This window comes from Bos indicus, chromosome 11 (genome assembly GCF_029378745.1).
Source record: "Bos indicus isolate NIAB-ARS_2022 breed Sahiwal x Tharparkar chromosome 11, NIAB-ARS_B.indTharparkar_mat_pri_1.0, whole genome shotgun sequence".
Classification (NCBI taxonomy): domain Eukaryota; kingdom Metazoa; phylum Chordata; class Mammalia; order Artiodactyla; family Bovidae; genus Bos; species Bos indicus.
The window spans coordinates 3,089,862-3,105,435 of NC_091770.1; the positions used below are offsets into that span (position 1 = coordinate 3,089,862).

The window sequence follows — 15,574 nt, forward strand, 5'->3', positions numbered from 1 at the left end:
CTGTAATCAGAGCCCCTCCTCCAAATATATGTATTTCGTCATTGTTTTTAAGGCCTGTTACAGAGAAATTAGCAAGACAAATCTTTGCAATCCTGTAAAAATGAATTAAAGTAAAAGTGCTCACATAACAAAGGTGCAGAACTAGCTTTGAATAAAGGAAAGAGTCACTATCAGTTTGTTAAGAAAGGTTTGTTTATACCAAGGCCAGGCTACCTTAAAAGTTTCCAAATTCAGGATGAAAAAATTATGAAATCACTGAATTCTAAAAATCCAAAGCTAAACAAGAAACAAACAAAAAAAAAGATTTATTTTTCTCAGAAAAAGTATTTTATTAAAAAAAAAAATACTATCTGTGCCAAAGAGAAATTAGACTATTTTTTAAAAACATAGGTTATCTGGCATCGTATTAAAATGAAGCATACGGATTAAATCATTACATTACCAATGACCGTGCTGATCAGCTATATGTCTCTTCCTGTGATAGGGTACCAATTTTATTTATTTTTTTTTATAAAGAGATTTATTTATATTTTTGTTATGGAGCACATCATGTTCCCTGACCAGGGATCAAACGCACGCCCCTGCATTAGGAGTGTTGAGTCTTAACCACTGGACTGTCAGGGAAGTCCCAGGGTGCCAGATTAAAAAAATATATATATGATTGAAATAATCATCAATAAAAATCATAACCTTTTCCTTTTTTTTTTTTGTTGAATATAGAACCAGAATCTTATAACCTGATTCCTAGACTTTTAAAGAAGTCTAAAATGATCAGGGCTTCCCAGGTGGCACTAGTGGTAAATAATCTGTTTGCCAATACAGGAGATGCCAAGAGACTGATCCCTGGGTTGGGAAGATTCACTGGAGTAGGAAATGGCAACCCACTCCAGTATTCTTGCCTAGAGAATCTCTTGGACAGAGGAGCCTGAGCACCTAAAATGATCATACCCACTGGTCTAAAATTTGGTATTAAAAGACTAAGAAATTAAGAGAATGCATAGTAAAAAGAGTTCAATGATGGTGAAAAGTGAAAGTGAAAGTCGCTGGGTCGTATCTGACTCTTTGTGACTCCACGGACTACAGAGCCAATGGTATATAGCTATATAGTATTCCAGGTCAGAATACTGGAGTGGGTAGCCTTTCCCTTCTCCAGGGGACCTTCCCAACCCAGGGACTGAACCCAGGTCTCCTGCACTGCAGGTGGATTCTTTACCAGCTGAGCCACCAGGGAACCCAAGAACACTGGAGTGCATAGCCTATCCCTTCTCCAGTGGATCTTCCTGACCCAGGATCGAACCGGGGTCTCCTGCATTTGCAGTCGGATTCTTTACCAATTGAGCTATCAGGGAATGATGGTGAGATTAAATCTAATTCTTATTATATACAGTCTAAACAGAGTAAAACGCAGTAGAAAGAAAAATAATTATTAGAAAAATGCTAAGAAGTCTACAAATTAACTGTCTTACTGGAAAGGAAGGTGGAAGAACCATGTGCTTTGGGAAGCAAGTCAAAGAACCCACTGCGATCACAGCCTTCACAGGAATTGTTAGGATCTGTGGAGGGAAGAAGCAAACCGCAGAGAAATAAGTGTGTAAATCCTAGACTGACCTGACAGTTGTTGCGCTATTTTAGGAGATTTAAAACAATCAATCTTGGGACTTACATGAGCAATAACCAACTGGTAAGCAAAACTAAAATCACCCATGCATACTGTTTAATCTATCCATGTACTGTACAAAATGCACTGAAATATACTTCCATGTACTTCTCAGAGGTTCACTGAAAACAAGGGAAATAAGACCAAAAACGGGAAGGAATGAAGAATGGATTTTTCTGCAGATTATTAATTTAAAAAGGAAAGTCCAACTATACTCTTAAAACAATGCATGAAAAATCCAGCATTTTTAAAAGCTACATAGCTCTCTACTTTTTTGTACGTAGCAATAAATTAATGTCAACCTGATTTTTTAAAAAACAAGCTGAATATTCCAAGTTTTAAATCTCAACTCACACTCTATTTGCAACTCACAAGGATACTTTGCTAAGGAAATGTACTTATTTCTATCAAAAGTGATAAATGTGGATTCCTCACTTTCGGAGATAATTAATTTGACATACTCCCAACATATGATTTATTACTAAAAGATCAATTTTGTTTATTCTGAATGAGTTTGCTTTCATGGGTGGCAGGGGTTGTATGTGCTAAAAACAGGTAGGAGAACAAAAGTAGCTTGCTGACTTCAGCAGTGCTCAACTTCCCAAGAGCTTTACAAGAACACATACAAATATTTAGACTTGGCAGAAACATATCCCTTCAAAATCTCATTGAATGCAACATGTCAACCCCACATAAAGTCTTTAAAAAAGTTCACTGATTTTCGTTTGGTTCCTGACTTAGAATGACTCATGTAAACATAATTGTGAGAACTCAAATTAAGATGTGATTTCCTGATTGTATCTTCCTTTTTGGCAACGTTACACAGCAGGATATTTATGACCGCAGAAAGAGAGAGATCTAACCTCAAGAATTTCAGCCAGGGCCCATGTAACGCTACAGCCATTTGTAAGCCATGCTAACAGCAAATCTAAAAGGGCCAAATGCATTTTCCTAAAGTTGCTTTTAGTCAAGAGATTCAGGTTTTATCAGAAAACTATGAGCTAATAAAAAACCATTATTTTGTAAACTATTCTCAGAAGCTTAAGTTTTTAAAAGTATCAAATAGGTAAACTGTAACTTTTTGAATAAACTTAGTTATAAAAACAAAAAAAGGACTGAATTTTTCAGAAAGACCCCACTGACCTGAATCCCCGTAAATAAAGTCCTTACCTCATAGTCTGTCGTGATCTGTATAGCCCCATCATGAATTCCTTCCAGTTTTTTTGCAGTAAGTTTGACTCTGAACACTGCAAAGTATCCTGAAGCTAGTATTACCTGTATGGAGTAGAAATTACATCCTTCGTTAGCCTTGCTAATTGAAGTTTTCTATTAAAATGGAAAAGAAAGCTACAAAAACCCTTCAGTTTTAAATCAGTGTTAACTCATATAGGTTAGGAATTCAAAATCCTAACTAACATACAATTAACACATCATCATGTACAAATATCTCAAAGTAAATAACGCCCATCTCTGGATGTTTATCTATTATACTTATTCCATGGGCTACTGAGAATACTGGTTCCCCAAGGAACAGCTGAATTCTCAGCTGCTAAGTTGGGGAGGGGTGTGGGCCTCATCCCCAAGTCATATACCTGCATGGTCAAAGGGAGCGCAGGCTACAGCAGACGGATACAGCCTTCCCCTACCCTTCAGAAGCCACGTCAGGGCACAAGTACACACAAAGTTGGTTCTGCTTCCAGTTCTGAATTTAACTTTGGCGTGTTAATACCCATGTCTTCAGATCAACTGAGACTGGGTCACACGAAAACATCAAAAAATCAAGGAAAGAAGGAAAAGCAAAGCAAGTTTGAAAGAAAGCAGAACGCAGAACATGGATCTTACTTATTTTCTCAAGCTATCCTGCTGATATTTCTGGTGCTTAATCTTTTCAATCGAGAAACTTCCAAAAAAACCATGAAATTCATTTTGTGAAGTTGTACTTTAGTCAGTAGTAGTTATACTTTACCTAGAATTTACATTTACCTCAAAATAACAAATGTGGGTATACCAAACATATCCACTTCCCCCCTTTAGAAGCATTTCTATGTTGGTTTTATGCATTTCTAACGTTTTCATCATGACTGTGACCACCCCAATCAGAGCATGTGTCTGAAGAGCATGGAGAGTTGTTGACAGTGTGTGTTTCATAAGGAACAGGACGCTCATTTAGTTCATATGTTTGGCTTTTTGGAAAATAGCTGGACAACAGTTGAAAGTTTACAACTTAAACTTTACAAATTACAAACTTAAAAAAAAATCCACATTTTGCAGAGTTGTTATTTTGAAGCTGGCAATTCACTACAACTTCCTATTTTAAGTAAGGAAGGGTTCACACAAATGATCTCATCTTTCTATCCCTTGGTTCTTATATTTATGTAGTTTCTTTTTAAGTTTTTATCTTGTACTGGGGTACAGCCCATTAACAATGCTGGGAGAGTTTCAGGTGCACACAGAAGGACTCAGCCATGCACATACATGTATCCATTCTCCCCAAACTCCCCTCCCATCCAGGCTGCCACAAAACAGTGAGCAGAGTTCCCTGTGCTGTACAGAAGGCCCTTGATGGTTATCCACTTTAAATATGGCAGTGTGTACATGCCCATCTCTTATATTCATATAGTTTTATATAAAAGTGAATTCTAAAACCCTGAAGTTTCCAGCAGGTTTCATGTTACTGAGTGGACCCCTCAAACACTTTAAATAAGTGTTAACATGTGCTATTGTAGGAGGAAATGATCCAGAGTCCTAAGATTACTAATTTATAATGTATTATGAAAAACAGTATAATTCAACCATCTCGGATTAGATCTATATACAATTTTACTTTAACTTCGTTGTTGAAATGAACATATTAATAGCTGGTCTCATTATTATCCTTTTTCAGCATTCCATTTGTATTAAAAATAAAATCTCAGCTGGAGTGACAAATATTACTTGTCATGGGCATATTCTTTTTTGTTTTAAAAGGAGACTTTATTTATGAGTCAAATTTAAAACATCATAAATTATTAAAATACAAATACCCAACACTCATGTATCCATCACAATATCTGTATGGAGCTTGAATGCCACACAGCTGCAATTAGAATACACATTATCCAGTATACACATTATCCAGTACTGTTTCCCACTTTTTCATAAGTCCTTTTTCAAACTTTTTACATACAATCCTACTTACAGCTTATCTGCTTTAATATGCAACCATAAAATCACGACTTTATACATTTGGTTGTGGTTATCTGCAATTATTACTACTACTATCACAAACATCTGCATTCTCACCACTTCTGGCTCTTTAAATGACTTCCACAGGAAGAAGTCCCAGGAGTGGTATACATTGCCAAATTCTTCTCTAAAAAACCTGTTTTGGGGAATCTTTCTCATACAAAATGTTTAAATACGTTTTTATGGCCTATGGCATTCCATGGAAAGGTCTTTGTCAACAATCTCTGTGCATAAGGACATCTGCTTTTCCTTCTGTAAAACTGCCATGAGAAGTTCTATCCTAACCTTCAGAGGAGGTTATATTCTGCTCCTTCCAAGTCGCACAGGTGATTCTACTAACTCTGCTCTGAGTAAGTTTAAACTCTGAGATCGCTTTTCAGCAGTGGTGAGGGCCTAGACTGATACATTCACTTGCTCTTGTCTCATGTACTTTTATGACCAACTGTACGTAAGACAGAGTAAAAGTGTATGGGGAGAGCCACACAGAGATCAAACAAATGCTGTTTGTCTCACTGATACTGTCTTCCATCAGTACAGAGAACTGAACAGAAGCAGTACTGCAGAACTGAAAACAACTTCTACTAACCTGCAGGGTTCTTTCTCTTGCCTAGTGAACTCAATGAACAGACTCAGTTTAGCACCCATGGAAACTTCTCCTGTAATGGTACCTGTGCTCTATCTTAACTCCTTTGAGTCTCAAGTGCTCTCATCATGAAAGCAGTGAGTTTAAGTAGATTACCTATAAGGTCCTTTCCACATCAAATAGCCAATGCTGTTATGAATCTCATAATATTTCGAGGAGGGACCTCCCTGGTCATCCAGGGGCTAAGACTCTGTGCTCCCAATGCAGGGGGGCCTGGGTTTGATCCCTGGTCAGGGAACTAGATCCCACTTGCCACAACTAAGAGTTCACATGCTGCAACTAAGACCCAGCACAGTCAAATAAATAAATTAATATTAAAAATAATATCATGAGGAATAGTCTTCTATTTGCGATTTAGACACACATCTAAGTTTAAGGAAACAATAGAAAAGTTTACTTACCGATGACTGGTCTGATAGAGAGGATTTTTCAAACTCTGGAAGGCTTGAGATGATTGTAGTTCTATTGCCTCTTTCAGTAGCTACGAGTTCTATTGATAAACCATCTCCTATAATATGCCAGCTTTTTATAGCCAACTTAAAAGAGAAAGATATGGAAGCAATTATTGCAGCACTATAACTGCAGCATAAAATCTCTAAATGTGATTTAGAATAACAACAGATTTTTCTTTTCTTACCTCAATTGGATTGCTGTTTATAATGGCAAATAAAATATTACTTGCTTCTGTTGCACTCAGTATACCAAAATCTATGAAACGTTCTTCTATTTTGGGGGGTAATACAAAGTACTGGAAAGACAGAAAAGAACCAGATTAGATGTAAAGTTACACTTATGTAACAGTAACACTTCAAGAAAAAGTTAACTATATTAAGGTACACTAAGGTTCCTACTTTTTATGTAAATATACACATACATAATACATAATTAAGAACTTTGTATAATGGAAGTATTTTGAGTACTAGGTGAGATTAAGTGGAGCCCTGGAGATTTAGGCAAAAAGTCCCCAGTCTCAGCAGACTTCACGCATTCATGAAAGCAGCTACAAGCCAGCAATCATTTAAGCAGAAGAAATGCAGAAGGAGTGTCAGTGGTATGATACCGCAGGTCCCTTTGGTTCTAAAGTTCTTACTGATGCTAGGTTTTTGGAGGACCACACTTCTTATCTTTTTGCTTTCTTTTCATCTTTTGCATCTATCAGTTTTCTTTCTTTCCCAAACTTCTTTCATGGATTACCCTAAGGACAACTTTGCTTGGGTTTCCCCCTTGGCTTATTTTCTGTATTAGAAAGACTTCTGTTTCCTTTCCTGCAGTTATTTAGATGACTATTCCATCTGTGTCTTTCTACCCGATTCCCTGTTTCTTATCTGATTTCTTCTCTTCAGTCTTGTGTTTTCAGTTTTGGTCACCTCTTCCCTACATAATTCCCTTTTCACTTGCCCTGTAGTATTTTTTAATTTTTTTTTGCTTATTATGTTTCTTCTGCTTAGTTTGTTTTTAGCTTGCCCATGACTGTAACCATTTAAAAGCAAAATCAAGAGGAGTGGACCTGATCTAAACAGAGGTGTAGCTAGAGAGGTCAACTGTGTCATGAGGAGATACAGCTGCTGGGAGGGTGAATATCTTGGAAGCACAGACTAGGGAGGAATTACAACAACTTGTTAAGTACAAAAACAGCAAAATTTAAGTGTCTGCAACACAACTACTTAATAGTAGCTGAAAACAACAAAGATGTGGAGGGAGTTTAAATTTTAAAAGGCAGGTAACATACTTACATCTAAAAAGCCTGTATATACCCGCACAGGTAAGTGAAACTTAGAGGCATTGGTAATAAGTAAAATATTGTTATCTATGTGCATGGACGATGTGGATGGCATAAAAAATAGAGTAAAAATGTAGCCTGATCCATTTGGTAGAATTAAGACTGGTTTGCTGAAGTTGTGAACCTAGGGGATGATGGGAGAGAAAAAACCATGTCAGTACCGTTTGCTTGGGAGACTGGTAAAATCAAAAGTATGAGGGGTCAGAAACATACTTTAAACATTGTTTTGGCTTCTTCTGGTAGCAACACATCATGAATGAGGATCGCAAAGCTGAAAGTGTTAGTAAGGTAAATTGGCCTTTCCACAGGATCAGCAGGACTGTCTCGAATGTGAAATAATGTTGCAGCGTGATCAAATCCCAAATAACTATTTGAAAAAAACAAAAACAAATCATTTTTATTTTCACATGTTAATTTATAATGCAAGTTCTTTAGTGGTGTGTAATAATTTACGTTTAGCAATAAGGACTGTTGTTAGAGAATTAAGACTATAAATATTTTAGTGATTGACCATATGATTTAAAAGAAAATTTATTATAGTGTAATAAAAAGAACTATTTGCTACCACATTATATGTAACCAACCAATGAACATCAAGAATGTACTAACAAAAGAAGTTTTAAGCTATTAAAAAAAAAAAAAAACATGTTCATCATTCAGTTGCAACCAGCTTTGTTAAAACAAGTCCCTACTAAGCTGGACATGAAACTATTACTGGTTAAAGTAGAAAATTGAACTACATATATTATTACCTATTTGTAAAAAGCTATAATTTTAGAACAGTGTTTAATGGGTTTATAAAGGAATAAAAATGACTTTGTTTCAAGTGACAATATACTTTAATAAACAAGGTATAGTCATCTGCATGTTACAAAAATAATTACAGAAATGAAATGCTTCAAGTGATTTAAAAATCACAGATTCACTTTTCTATTGCATTATGGAATCATTAGGATTTCATTTAAGCCCAAATCATATCATCCCATTTACTTCTTTCTTCTAAAAGTAAAAAAAAAAAAAAAAAAAAAAAATGAACAAAATACAGAAGATTTTTCTCCTTTATGGCTGAAGTTTTTTTAATACTAATTCCATGGAGTTTATGTGAATTTGCCTACTACTTCTGCTAAAGTCAGAGAGTAGGAAAACAGAACTTACTGATTAGTAAAAAGTTACAAAGTTTATTTAAAACAGAAACTCACCCATCTAAAACCTCTGCTTGATATGGTATTTCAAGTTTAGAATAACTCTTTTCCTTTGCTTTCACAGTTATTTTCCCAGAAAACTGAGATGGTTTTTTCGCCTTTGATGCTGAAACGAAGCACAGAAGATAATCTGCCACCTTCTGCTACCAATGAGTTTACACAGAGGAGGATGAGGGTGACTCTGCGTGGATGGATAGAAGTCTTAAAAAGACAATGAGCTTTCAAACTGGCACACAGAATACAGTGACAACACTTTAAGTCAAATATCACATTTTCCATTCAAAAATGGAAAGATATTTCAATTTTCCTGGAACGGGATAAATAGGTAAGGAACTAGCAAGTGAATACCATTCAGGAGGGAAAATGCTATAATCTGAGCTATTTCTCTCTCACCATAAGCTCTGGCTTTACGTACAACAGGGATTGCTCAACCTTGGTGCTGTGAACATTTCAGGTCAGGTAAACTCTGCTGGCGGGTGGGGGGTGCGGTGGCGGTGGGGTGGCTGTCCTGTGCACTGTGGGATGTTGGGCAGTGCTGTCAAAACAGCTTCTATCTGTGAGACATCAGCTGCTTTACCCAAAAGTGTCTGCAGATGTTGCCAAATGTCCCCAAATTGAGAACTGTTGCTTCACAGCTAATTAAGAAATAACATTCCTTGTGTGGTCAGAATCTTGCTATAAATACCGATAAAGTAGCCTGGTGCAAGAAATGCCAAGAGTTATGAGACATACACTCTCCCTGCCATCATACTGTTCTCACAGATGAAGTTAAAACCTTTAAATTTTGGATCACTTGTGATTTTCCTTCTGGAATTACAGAAATAGTCAGTTGGATCCAATCTGGGTACCCATTAGATGTTCCTTTCAAAGCAAATAAAGAACCTGTTTATGTTTATCTCCTTTAAAGTACTTCAGGAACACTTCCACTTATGAGAGGAATTTTATATGTAGGGTCTGCAAATGTGTGTTATCCAACTTTAGCATAAAAAAGGAACAAAATAATGGTATGACATCTAGTACGTGGCTGTGTACAGGCAGTGTGCATTCAGACTTTTACACCTCCCATAAAGCCCCATTTCCTTCTGTTTACTGTACAGCCGTTTCTGGATGCTTATTTTTTTTTTTTTGCTATTTATTCTGACATAAGGCCTGGTGGCTGCCGTCTATGGGGTAGCACAGAGTTGAACACGACTGGAGCGACTTAGCAGCAGCAGCAAGGTTGGTAACAAGGGCCATAATTTAGGCATTTCATAGTACCTTATCATGGAGAAGGCAATGGCACCCCACTCCAGTACTCCGGCCTGGCAAATCCCATGGACGGAGGAGCCTGGTGGCCTGCAGTCCATGGGGTCGCTAAGAGTCGGACACGACTGAGCGACTTCACTTTCACTTTTCACTTTCATGCATTGGAGAAGGAAATGGCAACCCACTCCAGTGTTCTTGCCTGGAGAATCCCAGGGACGGGGGAGCCTGGTGGGCTGCCGTCTATGGGGCTGCACAAAGTCGGACACGACTAAAGCGACTTAGCTGCAGTAGCACCTTATCAAGTTATATTTTAGCAAATGAAGTGGTTAAAGTGTCAAGAAAATTCAGTTAAAAATCATAAGGAATCATGACTTTAAGAGACAAATGATTACATGGTAAGTCAACATTGCAGAGTGAATATTCGTGGCACGTTCTGAAATTTTTATGTTTATTTTTATAATTAATTAGTTTGGCTGTGCTGTGGGGCTTGTGGAATCTTAGCGTCCCCACCAAGACTGAACCAGGGCTATGGCAGTGAAAGTGCTGAATCCTAACCACTGGACCGCCAGGGAATTCCCCCTGAACATTTTCAAAGTTAAGTGAAAAGTGCATTTCTTGATTGATGATTTTCACAGGAATCTCAGTATTGAGATTTGTATTGTAATCTAGGGGTGGTGGTGGGGAAGGAGGGAGCAAGTGTGAAGTGGAGGGATTTTTCCATGATGATGAAAACCACTTTCAAAGATGAGGGGGAGGAGAAGCAGAGGAAACCTCTCCTCTCCCACCTTCACCTTGAGCTTCTTGAAAATGGGCCCTTGCAGAATAAATCTGCCAGTTTTTATAACAAATAAAAAGCACTTTTAAGAGATGTAGCACTTTCTTTAAAAGATGCCTTCTCTTGTCTTTGTGCTAAATTTTACATAATTTCTTTAAGAAACACTTATTTTAGACTCTGTGATCTCAGAAGAACCACCACTCCTGACATTCATTTATGAGTGGGAGCAGTCACCAGGCTGTCAGCACAGGCGCTGGAGAAGGGCGAGGGGCACCACACAGCACAGCTGCACTGCCCTAGTGTGTGCCCTGGCCTTCTTGGACTTAGCAGATTTGTCTGTTCTTAGGGTCAGAAACTCTTTCTCAGTAAGGGAAGGCAATGTACTTGCTGATACTGACACTGATAACTGGCGGTCATGGCTGGTGTCAGAAGACCACTCATCACACATTTGGAAATATCTGTGCCATCAAGCCTTCAATACGGATTATTTTTTGACAGCTGGTTTATGAAAGTGCGCCATGTGTATAATCTCAATTTCTTCAGGCGTTTTCTCGGAGCTTGTGGGATGAATGCTGTGTTGGCAGCCAAGTGTGCAGTTGCTCCAGGCCTTCCATGTGAGAGGAGTGAGCACAGATACCTCACAGACACTGGCCCCACTCAGGGGGGTCCGCAGTGGCCAAACATTCTCTCCTGATGAGGAGCTTAGCTATAAAATGTGGATTATGAGCAAAGATGGCTTTATCATGAGGCCAAAGCTCAAGCTTCAGGGCTCCTCACTTGGATAGGCCATTATGAGAAAAGCCCCATTTGGAGTTTCAGCTTTCATTAAATTTAATCACACATTTAGACAGCCATTAAGTTACTACTCAAAACATTTTATGATAGCAAATGCAGTACATCTTCTAATTAAGTAGGCAAAACTGAATAAAAACCTGCTATTAAAACAAGCTAAAGTCTGAGTTAACAGTTCAAAAGTCAAAATACACAATATACATGCTTGAAATAACTGTTATTTAACTTGACAATTCTACGATAAAGGCTGTCATTTTAGTTTAGATAGGACTGCCTGCCTTGTTTATAAAAGCCAAAATATGGAAATGTTACAGAAAATACTTTACTTCTGCTCTAAAATTCAAATGTGCTTCTGAAATTCAAGTATGTATCAATTACAAAAATTAATGACTTCATAATTAAGACAAAGCTTAATAGATACGTATATGAAAGAGCCTAGATTAAAAAAAATTTAATTGCAATCCTAATGTATTTGCTAATACTAATTCAGGTTTATGAAATTATAATATTTACTTTCAAGAAACAATCAAATAAGAGTTCATGATGGTTTACAAGAAAAACCAATCTGACTAGTATTATAAAATCTAACTGTAAAATGGTCTGGGTTTTTATATTAAGATGTCAACACAGATGTCGTCTAAGTTATCAAAATAAGACCACTCTATTAGAAAAAGTTGAATACTTACCATCAAAACTAATACTTGCTACCTTGGTATATTTACTTTCTGAAGCTTTTAATGTAATTGGTTTAAAGTGTACAGTGACAGCATCATTTTGTGGTGTAGGTCGAACACTCTGCAAAGAGAAAAATTTACACTGCATTATTTTAGTCTAGTGGTCCAGTTTATACTGAAAAGTGTACTGGAAAAGTGAAGCAGAATCAAAATCTGAAAAGTTTAAGTGGTTGCTTTAAATGGAGTAGGCTAAATGATAAAATCTCAATTTCAATAGACAGTCTTTATGAAATAAAATGATGACCAGAAGGAAAAATGTGTGATAGACAAGTGAGTATTAAAAAATCTAAAGTCAAACTAGGGCAATGAGTATAAATACATAATAAAGAAAAAAGATTTCTTTTTAAAATGAATGTCTAATTCACATATAAGAAAAGAGGATCTTCAGGGTTTACAACAGGGGCTGAGGGGCTGAATGGTGAAGTGGATGGCAGGAATGTGCAACCTAAAACAGGTCAGAATGCTTTCAACTTAAAAGAGTTGAATTTAAGAGAGTTTGAATTTTCTATTCAAAAAGCTAAGCTTTCCAGGTGGCTCAGTGGCAAAGAATCTGCTTGCCAACGCACAAGATGCAAGAGACACAGGTTCAATCCCTGGGTCAGAAAGATTCCCTGTGGTTTGCAAAAGAGTTGGAGATGACTTAGTGACTAAGCAACAAATGTGCCTAAAGAGAAAGAAGGACAGTCCTTTGAAGGCACAAGAAGCATCTTAGGAGAGTGAGAGGAACGCTGTCGCTCGCACCATGTTCAATCACAGGAAAACAAAGTTGCTTACCTACAGAGATGACAGATACTGCTTCTGAGTTCCAGTCAGCCCCTCCCATTGCTGGTCAGTGACTCAGCTGTCAGGGTGTCTTTACTGGGCCTTGGATGATGGTCCTCAGGAGGACCCTGTGGTTTTCTGTGCTGGAAATCTTAATTGCCTTAGCTCTTGGCTGCAGGCTCTCCCAGCATTTTATCTCTTTCTTCTTCTTTGAGAACTCTTACTTTGCTTCTGAATCGCTAATAGGGGATGGGGGTGCTGACGGGTTCATATCAATATATTTGCTATCAATAATCCTGCTGTTATTAGCAGTCATTTAAAGTATGAATCTTCTCCTTCCTTGAAGGGTATGCATGTGTATATGTATTGATATGTATTTTTAACAGTAAAACAAAGCAGCCTGACTATAAGATAACTGGAGAAAGTTCATTTGGTTTCGTCATACTATGCTACTATATTTTTTCAGAAGGAAAGGAAAGCAGTACAGAAACCCAGAGTGATGAGTTTACAACAAAAGAATTTTAACTATTTAACCTGCAGTGTAAATTTCTGTAAGCTGCAATTTACTCTGGGCCATGTTTCTTCCTGTAAAATTGTAGGGGACGGGATTAGGTTATTTTCTAAGTTTCCATCAGGGGCTTCCCTGGTGGTTCAGTGGTAAAGAATCCACTTGCCATTGCGGATGTAGGTTCAATTCCTGGGTCAGGAATATACCCTGGAGAAGAAAATGACAACCCACTCCAGTGTCTTGCCTGAGAAATCCATGCCTGGCTACAGTCCAAGGGGTAGCAAAAGAGCTGGACATGACTCAGCAACTAAACAACAACAACAAAGTTTTCATCTATCTAAAAAATGTGATTCTATTAATTTTGTTGTTTTTCTTAGAATTAGTCGTATTTATCCTGAGGGCTTCCCTGGTGGCTCAGACGGTAAAAGCGTATGCCTGCAATGCGGGAGACCTGGGTTCGATTCCTGGGTCAGGAAGATCCCCTGGAGAAGGAAATGGCAATCCATTCCAGCACTCTTGCCTGGAAAATCCCACGGACGGAGGAGCCTGATAGGCTACAAGTCCATGGGGTCGCAAAGAGTCGGACACAACTGAGCGACTTCACTTTCACTTTCTTTTCATCCCGAGGTCAGGATTTATTTTGAGAAATGATCACGTAAAGCTTTGTAGTTTACAGAGGACACATTTGGTCCCTAATTCTTTCACTTGCTCTGTTGACTGTGATACAGCAGCAATGGAACCTTGACCATTTTCAAACACGCTTAAAGACTGTAAGCTGCAGTTCATCAGTAGTAAGCACGAGCCTATGCCAGAAACAGCTAAGCAATGGTACTTCTTACCACACAGTCACTGTTAAGTAGTAAGAACTTAGTTGATGATAAAAAATGCTTTTCTTGTATGAAACACACTTTAAGACTTTCCTTACCAGAGGAAAAGTTTATATCCGTATTATTAATATTACCTTAAAATAACAGTCATATTATTTTACCAATAGTAGTATTACTAATAGTAATATTATTTACACTAATAGTAAAATAATATTCAATTGACTCATGTTTTGTACAAATGGTCTGAAGTGTTCACTTACTACCATTCAAAGAAAAAATACCCCAATCAGTTAAAAACCCGTTTTTCAAGGAAACAAAAACAAAGCAAAACAAACGAAAGACTTAAACAGTTGGCTCATTCTGGTGGCTTTAAATGAAAAGTAATAATCAGAAACTTGTAATAAGCATATTTATACTAACAATATATTTCAGCATCAGTCACTAACTGTTGTTTACTTAAAGATAATTGAGAAGTGGAAAAAATGTGGCAAGATTCCCAGGAAAGGCAGCTTGCATAGGCTCTAAATATAGTTCCAGTCTTTCTCACGACATTCATACCCAACTATGCTCAGTAACTCTCAAGTGAGATACCAGGCCCAGGACATTCTGAAACGACTCAACTGCTTTAAGCAAGCAAGCAAAAAAAAAAAAAAAAAAAAAAAAACAACCTTCTGGTATACAGCAATTGTACTGTTAATAGTAGGTGCACAGATTTTCTAAGGCTCACGTCAAGTTGACAAAGGTAAAATTTAAGAACATCTATGATTTCTTATTAGTTAGCAAGGAAATGTCATACAAAGGTGTTTTAAGACATCTCAAGCAAACTTACTCCATTATTTATACAGCATTAATGTTTTATAAATGTTGAGGAAAACTATATTTTCAAAGTTGCACTATAGACGAGCTGTGTCAGGAAGGCTCGAACCTGGGTATCTTGCTTACTGATGGTGAGGAGCTTATATTAGGAATTGCTTACTTTAGTGTGTGTGTGTGTGTGGTCAGTCATGTCAGACTCTTTGTGATACCATGGACTGTAGCCCATCAGAGTCCTTTGTCCATGGGATTTTCCAGGCAAGAATACTGGAGTGGGTTGCCATTTCCTTCTCCAGGGGATCTTCCCAAACCGCATCTCCTGCCTTGGCAGGTGGAATCTTTACCACTGCTCCACCTGGGAAGTAGTCTTATATCTTGAAAAGTGAAGAGACACTGAATTCCCTGAAGGGAGGGAGGCAGGGACCTTTCTCATATGCACCAGTCTGTAGGTCTGGCATACTACGGAAGAACCCTGGGAAGCTCTCTTAATACTCAGTTTCCATGGCAGACGGGTCCATCCCCTGGCTGATCAGGCAAGAAGTCCAAGCTATCATCATCTCTCAACTGGACCACTGCAACAGATTTTTAACCTTCTTCAGTTCATTCTCTAA

General features: G+C 37.7%; 1 protein-coding gene across 3 annotated transcripts in view; it reads right to left on the reverse strand.

Moving 5' to 3' along the window:
- Nucleotides 1-15,574, reverse strand: part of TMEM131 (transmembrane protein 131) — a 186,028-nt gene that overhangs the window by 34,344 nt on the left and 136,110 nt on the right. For all 3 annotated transcript variants that reach the window (XM_070798242.1, XM_070798241.1, XM_070798243.1), the window contains 8 exons: nucleotides 12,006-12,114; nucleotides 8,505-8,613; nucleotides 7,519-7,672; nucleotides 7,259-7,429; nucleotides 6,163-6,273; nucleotides 5,927-6,061; nucleotides 2,828-2,932; nucleotides 1,467-1,553 (listed from right to left, as the gene is read on the reverse strand). In XM_070798242.1, coding sequence (XP_070654343.1) covers nucleotides 1,467-1,553; nucleotides 2,828-2,932; nucleotides 5,927-6,061; nucleotides 6,163-6,273; nucleotides 7,259-7,429; nucleotides 7,519-7,672; nucleotides 8,505-8,613; nucleotides 12,006-12,114 — 981 coding nt within the window. The remainder of the gene's footprint in view (nucleotides 1-1,466; nucleotides 1,554-2,827; nucleotides 2,933-5,926; nucleotides 6,062-6,162; nucleotides 6,274-7,258; nucleotides 7,430-7,518; nucleotides 7,673-8,504; nucleotides 8,614-12,005; nucleotides 12,115-15,574) is intronic.